General features: G+C 41.5%; 1 protein-coding gene across 2 annotated transcripts; it reads right to left on the bottom strand.

Annotated features, from left to right (window-relative positions):
* Window positions 1-2,311: 2,311 nt before the first annotated feature.
* On the bottom strand, window positions 2,312-13,098 carry ARPC3 (actin related protein 2/3 complex subunit 3). Of its 2 annotated transcripts, none has more exons than XM_081539989.1 (7): window positions 13,028-13,098; window positions 10,399-10,498; window positions 7,868-7,944; window positions 4,549-4,617; window positions 3,557-3,683; window positions 3,105-3,199; window positions 2,312-2,615 (listed from the first exon to the last, which is right to left on the bottom strand). In XM_081539989.1, the coding sequence occupies exons 1-7, from the start codon at window positions 13,031-13,033 to the stop codon at window positions 2,553-2,555; spliced, it is 537 nt and encodes a 178-aa protein (XP_081396115.1). In that variant the 5' UTR covers window positions 13,034-13,098; the 3' UTR covers window positions 2,312-2,552. The 2 variants fall into 2 exon arrangements, with proteins under 2 accessions (XP_081396115.1, XP_081396116.1); XM_081539990.1 differs by having other exon boundaries at window positions 3,105-3,196.
* Between the last annotated feature and the right edge of the window lie 5,243 nt (window positions 13,099-18,341).

The following is an 18,341-nucleotide window of genomic DNA, read 5'->3' as shown; positions in this document are numbered from 1 at the left end:
GGCATATCGAGTGCAGCACTTCCACAGCATCACCTTTAAGGATTTGAAATAGCTCAACTGGAATTCCATCACCTCCACTAGCTTTGTTCGTAGTGATGCTTTCTAAGGCCCACTTGACTTCACATTCCAGGATGTCTGGCTCTAGGTGAGTGATCACACCATCGTGATTATCTGGGTCGTGAAGATCTTTTTTGTCCAGTTCTTCTGTGTATTCTTGCCACCTCTTCTTAATATCTTCTGCTTCTGTTAGGTCCATACCATTTCTGTCCTTTATCGAGCCTATCTTTGCATGAAATGTTCCTTTGGTATCTCTAATTTTCTTGAAGAGATCTCTAGTCTTTCCCAATCTGTTGTTTTCCTCTATTTCTTTGCACTGATCGCTGAGGAAGGCTTTCTTATCTCTCCTTGCTATTCTTTGGAACTCTGCATTCAGATGGGAATATCTTCCCTCTTCTCCTTTGGTTTTCGCTTCTCTTCTCTTCCAAGCTATCTGTAAGGCCTCCTCAGACAGCCATTTTGCTTTTTTGCATTTCTTTTCCATGGGGATTTTCTTGATCCCTGTCTCCTGCACAATGTCACAAACCTCTGTCCATAGTTCATCAGGCACTCTATCAGGTCTAGTCCCTTAAATCTATTTGTCACTTCCACTGTATACTCATAAGGGATTTGATCTAGGTCATACCTGAATGGTCTAGTGGTTTTCCCTACTTTCTTCAATTTAAGTCTGAATTTGGCAATACACAGTTCATGATCCGAGCCACAGTCTGCTCTCGGTTTTGTTTTTGCTGACTGTATAGAGCTTCTCCATCTTTGGCTGCAAAGAATATAATCAATCTGATTTCGGTGTTGACCATCTGGTGAGGTCCACGTGTAGAGTCTTCTCTTGTGTTGTTGGAATAGGGTGTTTGCTATTACCAGTGCGTTCTCGTGGCAAAACTCTATTAGCCTTTGCCCTGCTTCATTCTTTACTCCAAGGCCAAACTTGCCTGTTACGCCAGGTGTTTCTTGACTTCCTACTTTTGCATTCTAGTCCCCTAGAAACGTGGTTAAAACATAGTAAATGTTATACATTCAGTTCAGTTCAGTCACTCCGTTGTGTTCAACTCTCTGCAACCCCACGGACTGCAGCACGCCAGGCTTCCCTGTCCATCAGAAACTCCTGAAGCTTGCTCAAACTCATGTCCGTTGAGTCGGTGATGCCATTCAACCATCTCATCCTGTCGTCCCCTTCTCCTCTGACCTTCAATCTTTCCCAGCCTCAGGGTCTTTTCCAATGAGTCAGTTCTTCACATCAGGTGGCCAAAGGATTGGAGATTCAGCTTCAACATCAGTCCTTCCAGTGAATATTTAGGACTGATTTCCTTTAGGATTGACTGGTTTGATCTCCCTGCAGTCTAAGGGACTCTCAAGTCTTCTCCAACACCACAGTTCAAAAGCATCAATTCTTCAGTGCTCAGCTTTCTTTACAGTACAACTCTCACATCCACACAGGACTACTGGAAAAACCATAGCTTTGACTACACGGACCTTTGTTGGCAAAGTAATGTCTCTGGCTTTTTGATATGCTAATTTGGTAGTAGCTTTTCTTCTAAGGAGCAAGCATCTTTTAATTTCATGGCTGCAGTCACCTTTCTGCAGTGCTTTATTTTACCATAATTTTTTTTTAAAAAAGGAATGAGGTACTGATACACATTATAACATGGATGAACCTTGAAAACATTGTCCTGGGTCAAAGAAACAAGAGAGGAAAGACACCTGTTTTACAATTCCATTTATGTGAAATGTCCAGAAAAGGCAAATCCATAGAGACAGTGGGAAGAAGGGGTTGGAAAGGAATTTGGGGAGAATGATTGCTAAAGAGTACAAGTACATCTTTTTAGGGTGGCAAAAGTCTTCTGGAATTAGTGGTGAGGAGATAAACTTAGTATACAAAAGGAAATCAACCTGAATATTCATTGGAAGGACTGGTGCTGAAGTTGAAGCTCCAATACTTTGGCCACCTGATTTGAAGAGCCATCTCATTGGCATAGACCCTGATGCTGGGAAAGATTGAGGGCAGTAGGAGAAGGGGGCGACAGAGGATGAGAAAGTTGGCTGGCATCACTGACTCAATGGACATGAATTTGAGCAAACTCCGGGAGATTGCGAAGGACAGGGAAGCCTGGCGTGCTGCAGTCCATGGGGTCGAAAAGAGATGGACATAATTTAGTGACTGAACAGCAACAACAATGTATTATTATCAACTGAACTGTACACTTTTAAAGGGTGAATACTGTCCCCCAAATTTTTATGTAAATGTCAAAGCAATGGATTTCTTCTGACATGAAATGTTAGAAATTTCTTTATTATTATTTATTAAGCACCAGCTTAATACTGCAGACATTTCAAATCACCAGTCAACAACTCATTCTTCCCCACCCATCCCACCCCAAATTCTTGATAAAGAGCTCTTCAAGTAAAGACACACGCTCTTCTCTCCTCTGTATAAAACTTTATGAAATAAAGGCAAAGAACTGTGTACATCTTGCTGTGACTGCTGCCCGAGGCTGGCTTTATTGTCCAGGTCCTGAAAGACTCTTGTTCATGAACTGTCTCTTCACAAAGCAAGTCCACCACTAACAAGGGGGGACAAAACAAGGAACAGTGGTGGTCAAATCACAGTGCAAGTTCAAGGTAAGGTCAGAATATGAATTTACTTAACAAGAAAACTTAACAGTGGTCTGGCAGCCCTTACATTATATAAGCTCTTCGAAGGTACATGTAAAATTTTCTTTTTTTTTTTCCTTTCTTCCTTTTTTTCTCTCCTTTTTTTTCTGCAGTGACTCACAGGTCACTTAAAATTACAACAAAATAAATACATTAAAGCTATCTCACACAATACCCATTCTATCGGTTTAAAACGTCCCAACATAAGAGCATACAACCAAAATTTCTTATTACATGCAATTCATTATTCTGTGTGACTCAAGGAACTCCTACTATGTATAAGGTACCAAAGTTAAGCAACACTGCAATGTGAAAAATAAACACCTTAGTGTGTTTAACAGTGGCTACAGGGTAAAAGGTGATTTATCAACTAAATAGGCAATGAAAAGAGTTTTTACCTTGCTGGGTTTATCATTCTGAGGGTCAAAAACTTTCTCACAAAGTCTCAGTCCAGTCTCTTGCCTCAGCTGTTGTAAGTAGGCCCTCATCACTTCTAAAATCAAGAGCGGGTAAAATAAAAAATTATATCTGAGAAAGCATCCCAAATGTGCTAGCTGTTGGTTTAGACACTGACCTTGGCAATATTCTTCAACATCTGAACAGGGTAAGAAATAGAAACGGCAGTTCAAATGGTTTTAAGATTATACTCATTTTGGTTCAAAAGGTTCTCTACGTGTCACACTTGTTGCCAAGAATCTTTTGTGAGAGTGACTCTCACAAAGTAGGATAGTGCATGAGCTAATGATTCCACTCTCAATCTGTACAACAATTAAGTCAAGAAAAGGAGGGGGGTAAAAAGCCCAGTGGAGAAAACTGTGTGCCACATAGAAGGGGGAGGAGAGGTTCTTACCATCTTCCTGTTTGTTTGCAGGTTTGGCGTAAATGGCATTAAGTGGAAAACCAGGCTCTCCAGGAATGGGAAAATTAGTGATTCCCAGTGTATACATTTCTTTCTCGCCTTGGCTTTTAGAATTGCACTAAAAAAAAAAAAATTATATACACAAACGTAGGGAAAAGGGATATAACATTTCAATTTGCAGTTTTTTAGTCTAAGTGGCTATGTCTGGGGTTATGTTTTTGTGCCCTTTTGTAATCTGGTAAAGCCTGTAGGCTCCTCCTCAGACTAACCTTTTAAATAAATAAGATAAAACAGGACTACACAAGAATCCAATTATAATGAAATACAACAATTACAATACTTAAAAAATCAAATTTATGACATAGCTGCACATGTGCTCTTTAATGCACTAAATAACAACACTCAGCAGTGGACCTAACAACTGAATTTTGAAGCAGTAATGAATGTAAATAAAATTTCAAAATATCTTCAATTCTAAATGTAGTATGAAAATGCTGCAGAAAGTCACAGGTATTGCTAATGCTATTGTGGGTTGCTGCCTACGTTAATAATTAAAGTAAATGCTAGATTTCAGTTGGAGGTTAGTGAAAAGATGTAATCTTTTCTCTACTCAAGTTCATGCACCTCTGAATTCTATCCCTGGACCCCAGGTTAAGAACCCTTAAGCCACGGGCTTACAAAAGAATATTTTTGTCAAGATTTCTGTCTTGGAAAAATATACGCAAAGGCTTAAAACACCATCATCCTTATCTTCTCATTAGTCAACTACTGGAAGTTAAGAGATATACATTTGCAAAGCCGTAAAACACCATCATCCTTATCTTCTCATTAGTCAACTACTACAAGTTTAGACACCTACATTTATATTTTCCTCTCAAGTCCATGCTCTAAGTCAGAAGAAATATTTTCTACTTCTCCTTAAAGTCTCAACAAGTCTAAACACCTATTGTGTTCCTGACAAATGATCATCCGGGCTTAATTACCTTTTGGAGTTTCTTTAGACACTCAGAAATGTAGAGAGTTATATATATCAAGGTCCTATCGGCTTCATTCTATGGGAAGAAGACAAAACTTAAAAACAGTCCTGATCAAAATGCAATAATTATTTGCAATAAAAGAATTCAATCTTTGCCTTTTGATTTATTAACTGAAAATTGAGAGCACAGTTACTACAGCATCAAAAATTCCCATTCTCCAAATGCAATCTTCTCAAGCCCTCTGTCTGCTCCTGGGGAGGCAGCCACCAGCTTCCTCCCTGAGCTGTGCGGCTGCCCCTGTTTTCCTCAGCTCCCCTTGCCCTGGGTTCCTGAGGAGTTGTACCAATAATCTCTCCTTCTAGGAAGGAGAGCCAACAAAGCTGCCTGGAAAACCTGAAGTGAACCATATGGCTGGTTAATCTTTAAAAGCCCTTTCACTTCAGGATCTCTGCCGAGAATAGAAACATTTATGACTCTAAAGGAGGAAGCAATTATTTCACAACTGACCTATTCTTGAAGAGCTCCAAAAGTCCAACTCTTGACCTGACCCAAAGGAAAATGTGGAGAAGACAAATGGATGCTAATCAAATGTGGCACGTACTTCAGGTCAAATTTTACACCGATTTATAATTTTAAAGAAACAAACAACACTTTTGCCTATTTTTAAGAGTCTATGATATTCGAGAAAGAATGAAATGTGGTGGAATTTTAATTACAAACACCACACTTAAGACTATGCATCAGATCAGAAACGGCCATAACATCACAGAATGTTTAGATCACAGTTTATTGTCCAAGAGTCTACAAATAAAGATTTCACACCCTGTTGGATTCCAAGAGATTAAAGTTTGACAAGGAGTTGAAAGAAGCAAAAAGTAAAGGAGAAAAGGAAAGATATACCCATTTGAATGCAGAGTTCCAAAAATAGCAAGCAGAGATAAGAAAGCCTTCCTCAGTGATCAGGGCAAAGAAATAGAGGAAAACAATAGAATGAGCAAGACTAGAGATCTCTTCAAGAAAATTAGAGATACCAAGGGAACATTTCATGCAAAGATGGGCTCAATAAAGGACAGAAATTGTAGGGACCTAACAGAAGCAGAAGATATTAAGAAGAGGTGGCAAGAATACACAGAAGAACTGTACAGAAAAGATCTTCACGACCCAGATAATCACGATGGTGTGATCACTCACCTAGAGCCCGACATCCTGGAATGTGAAGTCAAGAGGGCCTTAGGAAGCATCACTACGAACAAAGCTAGTGAAGGTGATGAAATTCCAGTTGAGTTATTTCAAATCCTAAAAGATGATGCTGTGAAAGTGCTGCACTCAATATGCCAGCAAATTTGGAAAACTCAGCAGTGGCCACAGAACTGGACAAGGTCAGTTTTCATTCCAATCCCAAAGAAAGGCAATGCCAAAGAATGCTCAAACTACTGCACAATTGCACTCATCTCACATGCTAGTAAAGTAATGCTCAAAATTCTCCAAGCCAGGCTTCAGCAATACATGAACCGTGAACTTCCAGATGTTCAAGCTGGTTTTAGAAAAGGCAGAGGAACCAGAGATCAAATTGCCAACACCCGATGGATCATCGAAAAAGCAAGAGAATTCCAGAAAAACATCTATTTCTGCTTTATTGACTATGCCAAAGCCTTTGACTGTGTGGATCACAATAAACTGTGGAAAATTCTGAAAGAGATGGGAATACCAGACCACCTGACCTGCCTCTTGAGAAACCTGTATGCAGGTCAGGAAGCAACAGTTAGAAATGGACATGCAACAACAGACTGGTTCCAAATAGGAAAAGGAGTACATCAAGGGTGTATATTGTCACTCTGCCTATTTAACTTATATGCAGAGTATATCATGAGAAACACTGGGCTGGATGAAGCACAAGCTGGAATCAAGATTGCCAGGAGAAATATCAATAACCTCAGATATGCAGATGACACCACCCTGATGGCAGAAAGTGAAGAAGAACTAAAGAGCCTCTTGATGAAAGTGAGAGAGGAGAGTGAAAAAGTTGGCTTAAAGCTCAACATTCAGCAAACTAAGATCATGGCATCCGGTCCCATCACTTCATGGCCAATAGATGGGCAAACAGTGGAAACATGGCTGACTTTATTTTCTTGGGCTCCAAAATCACTGCCGATGGTGACTGAAGCCATGAAATTAAAAGACGCTTGCTCCTTGGAAGGAAAGTTATGACCAACTTAGACAGTGTATTAAAAAGCAGAGACATTACTTTGCCAACAAAGGTCCGTCTAGTCAAGGCTATAGTTTTTCCAGTAGTCGTGTATTGATGTGAGAGTTGGACTATAAAGAAAGCTGAGCGCCGAAGAACTGATGCTTTTGAACTGTGGTGTTGGAGAAGACTCTTGAGAGTCCCTTGGACTGCAAGGAGATCCAACCAGTCCATCCTAAAAGAGATCAGTCCTGGGTGTTCATTGGAAGGACTGATGTTGAAGCTGAAACTCCAATACTTTGGCCACCTGATGCAAAGAACTGACTCATTTGAAAAACACCCTGATGCTGGGAAAGACTGAGGGCAGGAGGAGAAGGTGACAACAGAGGATGAGATGGCTGATTGTGGATAAACTCCGGGAGTTGGTGATGGAGGGGGAAGCCTGGCGTGCTGCAGTCCATGGGGTCGCAAAGAGTCAGACACGAATGAAAGACTGAACTGAAATTCCATAATGTAGAACATTACCAAGAAGAGTTATTGACATTCCTTGTAACTTGCTCATAGCAGCATCTCAGAGAACTTCTTTCCATTTCTCCCTCTCCTTTTCTACCCACTCCCACGCCTCCCTTCCTCCTGAGATCACAAGAACTAGGAGGTTGAGGGAAGGGTCCAGGACACAGAAGTATATAAAAAACAGCATGCAAAAGTTTTTGGTTTTGGACTTGTACAAAGTAGGTGCTTAATACTGCTGAGTAAATAAATATAAAGAAGTGTCTAGACAAGGGTAAATCTCCTCAGTATAGGACCAAACAATATTTTAAGGTTTGTGAGCCACAGTCTGTCACAACTACTCAACTCAGCTGTTGTGGCATGAAAGCACCCATAGGCGATGTGTAACAAATGCAAATGGCTATGTTCCAGTAAAATGATTTACAAAAAGATGTGGTAGACCAGATTTGGCCCTCAGACAGTAGTTTCCAAAACCATGGTGAACTAAGATTAACACAGAATTAGGCACTGTTCTGGATTTTTAAAATCACACAATCTCATTTCATTTTACTTATTCCTCACATTAACTCTGACTGCCAAGTAGATACTATCCCCATCAGAAAACTAAAGAGCCAAAGTTTTGTACTTTACCTTAATTTCATAGTTTTTGAAGAAGACATTGGCCTTAAAGTAATAGATAGCTTCATCCACAATATCTGTATCTTTTGCTAAGCAGGGCAGATGGGAGAAAGGCAGAGGATATTAGCCAAATGTAAAACATTACATTTAAAAAGCTATAAAGAAAAAAAAAAATCAAAGCTCAACAGTCAAGGGCTTTGGAACTGAATAACATAGAATCAGGCTAGTGAAACAAAGTTTTTAGAAAAGATTTCTAGAAAAATAAGCACATGGTTTATTCAGACAGCTTTATTGTCTTTATAAAAATTATACATGCTCATTAGAGAAACAAATGAATCAATACAGGAAAAAAAAAAAGTAACAGTTACCTTAATCTCACTACCCAGAAATAACTACTCTCAGCATCTGGTGAACATTACTCCAGACATTTCTCAATGCATTTACAAAAACTGACCAAGACACAGACTAAATTTAATAAATTGCTTTCTTAAGAATATTTCGATGGCCAAAAAGTTCATTTGGGTTTTTCCAAAAGATGTTACAGAAAACCCCAACGAACTTTTTGGCCAACCCAATACAAAGAATTCCATACAATTTTATTTGAACTTACATACTATAGCTTTAGGGGAAAAAACTCTCAGCTGTTCATTTAGGAATGTACTGGGATTCACACATACATCTTTCTTTTTACAAAAACTGTGACTTCAAATATGTGCAATCTGTTCAAGGTGGCTAGAGACTGAGAAAAACCAGAAGTACTGTTGTAACAAAGACAGATCTCATTACAAAATTTCTTTGGCTTTTTTTGGGTTTTCCTTTTTTAATTTTAAAAAGGTCACAATCCCAGGGTCTTGATATCCAGCAGCTGGTTTCAGCAATGCAGAAACGGTTATTTTTATTTTGCAACCCTGACTGCTATCCCTCTCACACAGCAGAAAGGCAGAAGCTTTCGTACTGTAATCTAGTTGTCTTTATCTTTGCCCATTCCTCTGCTAGAGAATTTTAACAGAACTCTCTTTTTTTTTCCCTTCTTAAAAAAAAATTTTTTTTGGACATATGGGATCTTAGTTCCCCATCCAAGGGTTGAACCCACACCCTCTGTAGTGGAAGCGTGCAGTCTTAACCAATGGACCACCACAGAAATCCCCAACAGAATTCTAACTCTAAACTTATGTTCCCTGTGATCTATTCTCTTATTTGCAAAAAAAGAAACTTCCTTCTATGATCCCACAGTGCTTACAAAAGCCAGCTAGCTCCAGTGTCATGCTGCAGAGGAAGGGAAAGAGGCTAGCTGATAGGATTCAGGACATAGAAGAGCATTTGGCATATATAAGGTGTTCAAAAGACATCTGTTGAATGTAAATAACTAGATTAATGCTAACAGTTACTTAGTCCATAGCACAGGCTTAGATTTCTCCATAATTCCAATTCAGTCCTATTCCAGCCCCCTAGGGAAGAGTAACAGGTCACTCTTAACTATACAAATCCAGTTTCCTGCAGTCCTATTCTCTCTCAAGGGCCCAAGAATTGCAAAGGTGGTAATTAAATTTACTTCATCCTTGGTCAATTATGTCTTCTGATATATATGGTATTTTGTCACAATCTGGGAAGTAATCTGGTCAAACACTGATTCTTATTCTTCCTCTGCAAAAGAATAATGTAATTCTTTTACATTATTTTTCCTGTTTTTGGTGGCTTCCCCCCCCATCTCAGAACAAGAGTGTGGTGACTCACCAAAGTTTACTGAGCTTTAAACTGGTATTGAAAACAAAACTAAATTAAGAGGAAGTCAAGTCAAATAAACTGGCCAGAAGAATGGAGACAGGGTCAGTACAAAATTAGTAATCTAAACTATGGTCCTGGAAACCACAAATGGAACTCAGTGCACACCCTTCCTGGGCGCAGGGAAACCATGTCTAATACAACACAAATTGCACTGTTGGCAGAACATCTCAGAATGTCGTCAGAAGAGTCTCAGATAGTATCTGAAAAGAATGAGGCATTCTGAACAGAGGAAAAAAAAAAGCTCCAAAAAAAAAAAGTGAGTGCCAAGAAAGAAGTAAAAGATACAAAATTCAGAAAAGCAAGAGAAGAAATGAATAATGTTATACAGGACACTTAAGACTGAGGTATCGGTAAAAACTGGGATCCTGAAGAGTAGACAAAGGAAGTAGATTTAGATAAAGAAAGGTTAAAACACACTTTGTTTTTTCCAGCTTGATGACACAGAAAGGATGGGGACACGGTGTTCTATAGAAGCAGCAGCATTCAATTAGTAAGAACTGACAGTGATGACAGGAAGAGTGTTGAGAATTAAGCACATTTCCTCTTCCCTCTCAACAAAATATCCCAGAGAAAATGGCAGCAATAACAGTTTCCTATTAAATGCAACATCTACCCAAGATCTGAGAAGGTAGAAAGCACCATATCCATCAAGCAAATAGAAAATACAAGAACAATCTGAGAAAGTATTTCCCCGATGTGCTAACATCAGAGGGTTTCATACCAAAATGTGAAAATACCGGAAAGGGGTTTTGACTTACTCTCTCTAGGGGCAGGTCCTTTGAACTGACTTCTGATAGGCAACAGTGCCATGTTTCCAATGAGTTTGGTGTCAGGGTCCATGAGGGAAGAGTGGTAAGCCTGTAGGGACAAGCCAGGTAAGAACACAGAAGCAGAAAGAGAGCAAATGTCACTGGGGCAAACAAGTCCATTTCCCTAAAGGAAGAAAAAAAGAATAACTCATCCAAGATAAACTGGCTCATGAAAACAATCAAATTTTGAGGAATTTTGAGAAAATCTGAGGCAAGCTGGTTGTCGAACACAGCCATTATTAAAAATGAAATTATATACATTTTCAATTAAATTATATTAAAAACAAAGGTAACAAATATTTGACACTTTCATTATTTCCTATTTTAAAGTTATTTTACCAATGTCTGTGATCCTAAGGTTAGTTATGTCTTTTGCACCTACGGTGGAAACACTATGTGATAAGGTGCTACTGTGCTTCCCTTCCAATTTCACATTTGGTGACAGCGCTTGGTAACTGGTGGGGTATTCACACTGTAGAAATAGGCAAACACTATATAAATCAGAGGTACCCAGCAACCCAGCTGTTGTTAAAACCACAATCCAAGCACTGGCTCTTCAGCTCTGCCACTTCCTGGCTTTATGCCTTTTGACCAAGACATCGCTTTTCTTCTCTTAGCCTATTTCCACATTTGTAAAATAAAAACATATATACTTGGGTGGATGTGAGTTAGAGGAGGGAGAAAAAAGTCACATTTATGAGAACAATTTATAGGCCAATTTCTAGTTCGGCATTTTACAAGATGTCTGGCTTTTTGTAAGATAACATATGCCCCAGTCATTTATTCATTCATTCATCAGATTACTAAGTACCTTCTGTGTGCAAGGCATGTGGATATACTGGCATGCAAGACCAGCCCTGGCTCTGTCAGGTGAATGATGAGTACAAGCCTTCAGAGTTCTGGCTTAAAATCTGGCTTTATCAAGATTTACTAGTGTCCTTACGTATTTAAGGGCTTCCCTGGTGGGTCAAATGGTAAAGAATCTGCCTGCAATGCAGGAGACCTGGGTTCAATCCCTGGGTCGGGGAGATCCTCTAGAGGAGGAAATGGCAACCCACTCCAGTATTCTTGTCTAGAGGAGGAGCCCAGGATTCTTGCCTAGGACAGAGGAGCCTAGTAGGACCCATGGGATCCCAAAGAGTCAGACTCAACTGAGTGACTAACTTTCACTTTATGTGAAAATGGATTTAAAATGGATAACCAACAAGGACCTGCACATGGACCTCTGCCCATTGTAATGTGGCAGCCTGAGTGGGAGGGGAGTGTGGGGAAGAATAGATACATGTACATGTATGGCTGAGTCCCTTTGCTGTTCACCTTAAACTATCACAACATTTGTTAATCTACTACACCCCAATACAAACACACCACACACACACTGTGTGCAGCTTTGGGCTAGTTACTTAACTTCTCTGAGCCTCAACTTCCTCCTCTGCAAAATGAAAAACCACTAACATCTACTTCATAATCACTCCCAGGATTAATTAGGGAATAATTTATACAAACTATGTAGCTCAGAGCTGGCCTGACATGCATCAGGAGTCAAATGGTAGCTATGGGATTCACGAAATATGTAACTATGGTGTGCTCCTTTTTATTACAGATATGCTTCATCTAACGCAGCCTCTACCCTCCCCTGCACTAGCTATACTGTCTTGTTACCCACTTATTACCTTCATGGCATTTGTCACTATCTGAAACAATCCCCCTTATTTTATTTACAGTTACAGATTTATTATGTCTCCTCATTAGAATGTAAACTCCTTAAGAATAGGGATTTGTTGGCCTTATTCACTGCTGTAATAGTGCTTTGGCATGCAGCAGATGCTAAACATCACATGTTACTGAACATGCTTTTTCCTCATCTGCAAAAGGAAGACCATGATGGTGATAAATCTACCCCTGTGGCTGTCAGAAATTAAGAACAACCAAACCACCATCAATTTTAACTCCTACTCTGATGCGCATGAAAACAGAAACATTTGGAAACTAGGCGCGGACCTTGCACCTGCTCTGAGAGCCCTAAACCCAGAGGCTCAGGGGTGGCAGCCGCTGTCGGGGCGACAGGGGAGGAGGAGTCCGGAAAGTGGAGTCTGACAGGCGAAAGGCAGCATAAGGGACCCGCCTCCAGAGGCGAAGGAGGAAGTGGGCCTACAGGAAAAAAAAAAAAGAAGCCGGGCCCTAGCTGAGATATGAGAAATTAAAAGGGCAGCCCTTGCCTTCGCGGCTCTAGCGAGGCTTTGGGAACCCCGCTGGAATCGGGGGGACGGGGAGAGGCACAAAAAACGATAAAAAGGATCAAGTTTGGAGAAGAGAGAGCAGAAGACTTGAGGCGGTCTCCTCAGCACACCCCGGGTCTCTGGCGCACTCTGCCATGCCCTGTTCCTACACGGCCGGCCGACACCCCCGGGCCGCCCTAATCCCACAGAGGCCGGCCTCTCTCCTCTTGCCTTTCCCCTTCTCGGGCCCCTGCTTTCTCTCTGCCCTCCTCGGCCTGCTTTTTTCAGCGCACGCAAGGCTTCTCGCGACTCTTTCACATCCCCGCCGTCTCCCGACACCCCCAGCTTGGCCCCTTTACCGGCATTTTGGAGGCGCCCCGGTCTCAACCCCAAAGAAGAGAATCTGGTTAGAGATCGGCGGTTCCGGTCTGGCAGCCCGGGCGGGGTAGGCGGAAGTGAGCCGGAAGGGGAGGGCGAGGGCAGGACGCCGCGCTTCCGGCCTTGCAGTATGTGGCTAGCCGCTGTAGCTGCGCGGATCCGACAGGGCACCAGGGGGCGCTCGAGCCTTAGGCAGGAGCTCTGAGTATCGCGCCTGCGTGAAGTATGGGCGAGAATGAGGTTGATTTCGGGGTTACAGAATCCTAGATAAATCACCTCTTTTGTCTTTTCTCAAAGATCCCCTTTTAAGTGTAGCATTCCCTGGGTCATCCTAAATTCAGTCTCCCTTCACCCTCCTTTGCCTCAGTTCTTATGATTCTTTTATGTTTTACTTTTGGGTTTTGTCTCCCTTCGTTCGTATGAACGACAAAAATTCAAGGATTGTCTGTTTTGTTCACTGCTTTCTTCGCTGTTCACTGCTTATATCCCTATACCTGTAACAGGATGGTACATGGTAAGCATCAATAATATGTGTTGAGTGAAAGAATGAACTCAATCCACTGATTTTAAAAAGGAAAAGACGATCACAGAAGGGATTTGTGTATTTGTATTACTCTTATGTGATTACGTACTGTGATTCTTTGCGTAATGGTTGAGAAAACAGACTCTGGGTTTGAAGCCAGCTCCAACATTTATTGGCTGTGTCACTTTGGGCAAGTTAACCTCCATACCTCAGTTTCCTCATCTGAAAAATGGAGATAACAGTGATTACCTCAGTTTTGTGAGGATGAAATGAATTGCATGGAATGTGCTTAGAACGTACATGCCTGAAACATATTAAAAGCTAAGGAAGTCTTAACCTTTACTGGAAAGCACCTCAGTAAAGCCAAGTTCACTGGTGCTTCTGCCCATTTCTTTTGCCAGTCTCACAGAATGAATTACTTTGTCCCATGTTTTCACAATTGATTTCTCACTTATATGTCTGGCCAAATTGCACCTTTTAGGAGGAGACTTCCTTCGTGGTCTCAGATGGTAAAGATAGTCTTCCCTGGTGGTCAGATGGTAAAGAATCTGCCTGCAGTGCAGGAGACCCGGGTTTAAGGTTCTCCAGGGAAGAACCCCTGGAGAAGGGCATGACAACCCACTCTAGTATTCTTGCCTGGAGAATTCCACGGACAGTGGTGCCTGGTGGGCTACAGTCCATGGAGTCGCAGAGAGGTGGACACGACTGAGTGACTAACACACAAGAGGAGGCTACTTTGATGGGAGAAAAATAGCCCCACAATCACTCTCCTTTTCATTATTTTTTTTTCTTCTTCACATTCCTTATTAGAGCTTTCCTTGTTTATAATTCTGCTTCTGTTAGGTCCATACGATTTCTGTCCTTTATCGAGCCTATCTTTGCCTGAAATGTTCCTTTGGTATCTCTAATTTTCTTGAAGAGGTCTCTAGTCTTTCCCAATCTGTTGTTTTCCTCTATTTGTTTGCACTGATCGCTGAGGAAGGCTTTCTTATCTCTCCTTGCTATTCTTTGGAACTCTGCATTCAGATGAGAATATCTTTCCTTTTCTCCTTTGCTTTTCGCTTCTCTTCTCTTCCCAGCTATCTGTAAGGCCTCCTCAGACAGCCATTTTGCTTTTTTGCATTTCTTTTCCATGGGGATTTTCTTGACCCCTGTCTCCTGTACAATGTCACGAACCTCTGTCCATAGTTCATCAGGCACTCTATCAGGTCTAGTCCCTTAAATCTATTTGTCACTTCCACTGTATACTCATAAGGGATTTGATCTAGGTCATACCTGAATGGTCTAGTGGTTTTCCCTACTTTCTTCAATTTAAGTCTGAATTTGGCAATAAACAGTTCATGATCTGAGCCACAGTCTGCTCCTGGTCTTGTTTTTGCTGACTGTATAGAGCTTCTCCATCTCTGGCTGCAAAGAATATAATCAATCTGATTTCGGTGTTGACCATCTGGTGAGGTCCACGTGTAGAGTCTTCTCTTGTGTTGTTGGAATAGGGTGTTTGCTATCACCAGTGCGTTCTCGTGGCAAAACTCTATTAGCCTTTGCCCTGCTTCATTCTGTACTCCAAGGCCAAACTTGCCTGTTACGCCAGGTGTTTCTTGACTTCCTACTTTTGCATTCCAGTCCCCTATAATGAAAAGGACATCTTTTTTGGGTGTTAGTTCTAGAAGGTCTTGTAGGTCTTCATAGAACCGTTCAACTTCAGCTTCTTCGGTGTTACTGGTCGGGGCATAGACTTGGATTACCGTGATATTGAATGGTTTGCCTTGGAAACGAACAGAGATCAATCTGTCGTTTTTGAGATTGCATCCAAGTACTGCATTTCGGACTCTTTTGTTGACCATGATGGCTACTCCATTTCTTCTAAGGGATTCTTGCCCACAGTAGTAGATATAATGGTCATCAGAAATGGTATGGACCTAACAGAAGCAGAAGATATTAAGAAGAGGTGGCAAGAATACACAGAAGAACTGGACAAAAAAGATCTTCACGACCCAGATAATCACGATGGTGTGATCACTCACCTAGAGCCAGACATCCTGGAATGTGAAGTCAAGTGGGCCTTAGAAAGCATCACTACGAACAAAGCTAGTGGAAGTGATGGAATTCCAGTTGAGCTATTTCAAATCCTCAAAGGTGATGCTGTGAAAGTGCTGCACTTGATATGCCAGCAAATTTGGAAAACTCAGCAGTGGCCACAGGACTGGAAAAGGTCAGTTTTCGTTCCAATCCCAAAGAAAGGCAATGCCAAAGAATGCTCAAACTACTGCACAATTTCACTCATCTCACACGCTAGTAAAGTAATGCTCAAAATTCTCCAAGCCAGGCTTCAGCAATACGTGAACCGTGAACTTCCAGATGTTCAAGCTGGTTTTAGAAAAGGCAGAGGAACCAGAGATCAAATTGCCAATATCCGCTGGATCATTGAAAAAGCAAGAGAGTTCCAGAAAAACATCTATTTCTGCTTTATTGACTATGCCAAAGCCTTTGACTGTGTGGATCACAATAAACTGTGGAAAATTCTTCAAGAGATGGGAATACCAGACCACCTGACCTGCCTCTTGAGAAACCTGTATGCAGGTCAGGAAGCAACAGTTAGAACTGGACATGGAACAACAGACTGGTTCCAAATAGGAAAAGGAGTACGTCAAGGCTGTATACTGTCACCCTGCTTATTTAACTTATATGCAGAGTACATCATGAGAAACACTGGGCTGGAAGAAACACAAGCTGGAATCAAGATTGCCGGGAGAAATATCAACAACCTCAGATATGCAGATGAAACCACCCTTATGGCAGAAAGTGAAGAAGAACTAAAGAGCCTCTTGATGAAGGTGAAGGAGGAGAGTGAAAAAGTTGGCTTAAAGCTCAATGTTCAGAAAACTAAGATCATGGCATCTGGTCCCATCACTCCATGGGAAATAGATGGGGAAACAGTGGAAACAGTGTCAGACTTTACTTTTTTGGGCTCCAGAATCACTGCTGATGGTGACTGCAGCCATGAAATTAAAAGACGCTTACTCCTTGGAAGGAAGGTTATGGCCAACCTAGATAGCATGTTTAAAAGCAGAGACATTACTTTGCCAACAAAAGTCCGTCTAGTCAAGGCTATGGTTTTTCCAGTGGTCATGTATGGATGTGAGAGTTGGACGGTGAAGAAAGCTGAGCGCCGCAGAATTGATGCTTTTGAACTGTGGTGTTGGAGAAGACTCTTGAGAGTCCCTTGGACTGCAAGGAGATCCAATCAATCCATCCTAAGAGAGATCAATCCTGGGTGTTCATTGAAAGGTCTGATGTTGAAGCTGAAGCTCCAATACTTTGGCCACCTCATGGGAAGGGTTGACTCATTGGAAAAGACCCTGATGCTGGGTAGGATTGGGGGCGGAAGGAGAAGGGGACGACAGAGGATGAGATGGTTGGATGGCATCACCGACTCGATGAACATGGGTTTGGGTAGACTCCGGGAGTTGGTGATGGACAGAGAGGCCTGGCGTGTTGCGGTTCATGGGGTCGCAAAGAGTCGGACACAACTGAGCGACTGAACTGAACTGTTTATAATTAGTCTTAAGGGCCAAGCAGATCAGCTTGATGAGACTAAAGTCCTTTTTGGCCTCAGCGTTCCTATTCTTTCCCATACCTGGCACCTACTCATAAATTTGTGTGAAGAATCATGTCAGGTTCTCCTACAAGGCAGTAAAATCTTTCAGGACTGGATTGTCATATTCATCTTTTAAACCCCCGTGTCCAGAGGGGAAGGAAATGGAATCTGGCCCTTCACTTTTTCCCCACAGGCACACACCAAACTCTCCAGAAGCTAAATTAGGGAGGTATAGCTCAAGCAGGATGAGGAGGGCAAATGAAAAGCTGTCTTATCTTTCTTCCTCTCTCACATGACAGTAACATTTCTAAAATCTAGCAACACTGAGAGATCAGAGTGTTTTTGCCCTTTGCATACTCGAGGACCACAGAAAAAAGAAAAAGCAAGAGTTCCAAAAAAACATCTACTTCTGCTTTATTGGCTATGCCAAAGCCTTTGACTGTGTGAATCACAACTATGGAAAATTCTTAAAGAGACGGGAACACCAGACCATCTGACCTGCCTCCTGAGACATCTGTATGCAGGTTAGGAAGCAAGTTACAACTAGACATGAAACAACAGACTGGTTCCAAATAGGGAAAGGAGTACGTCACGGCTGTATATTGTCACCCTGCTTATTTAACGTATATGCAGAGTACATCATGAGAAACACTGGGCTGGATGAAGCACAAGCTGGAATCAAGATTGCCAGGAGAAATATCAATAACCTCAGATATGTAGATAACACCACCCTTATGGCAGAAAGCAAAGAACTAAAGAGCCTCTTGATGAAAGTGAAAAAGGAGAGTGAAAAAGTTGGCTTAAAGCTCAACATTCAGTAAACTAAGATGGCATCTGGTCCTATCACTTCATGGCAAATAGATGGGAAAACAGTGGAAACAGTGACAGACTTTTATTTTGGGGGGTTCCAAAATCACTGCAGATGGTGACTGCAGCCATGAAATTAAAAGACGCTTGCTCCTTGGAAGGAAAGTTATGACTAACTTAGACAGTGCATTAAAAAGCAGAGACATTACTTTGTCAATAAAGGTCTGTCTAGTCAAGGCTATAGTTTTTCCAGTAGTCATATATGGATGTGAGTTGGACTATAAAGCTGAGCACTGAAGAATTGATGCTTTTGAACTGTGGTGTTGGAGAAGACTCTTGAGAGTCCCTTGGACTGCAAGGAGATCCA

The sequence above is a fragment of the Giraffa tippelskirchi genome, chromosome 11, assembly GCF_054371585.1.
Source record: "Giraffa tippelskirchi isolate mGirTip1 chromosome 11, T2T-mGirTip1v1.2.pri, whole genome shotgun sequence".
In the NCBI taxonomy this organism is placed as follows: domain Eukaryota; kingdom Metazoa; phylum Chordata; class Mammalia; order Artiodactyla; family Giraffidae; genus Giraffa; species Giraffa tippelskirchi.
This window is presented reverse-complemented; position numbering and strand designations above follow the sequence as displayed.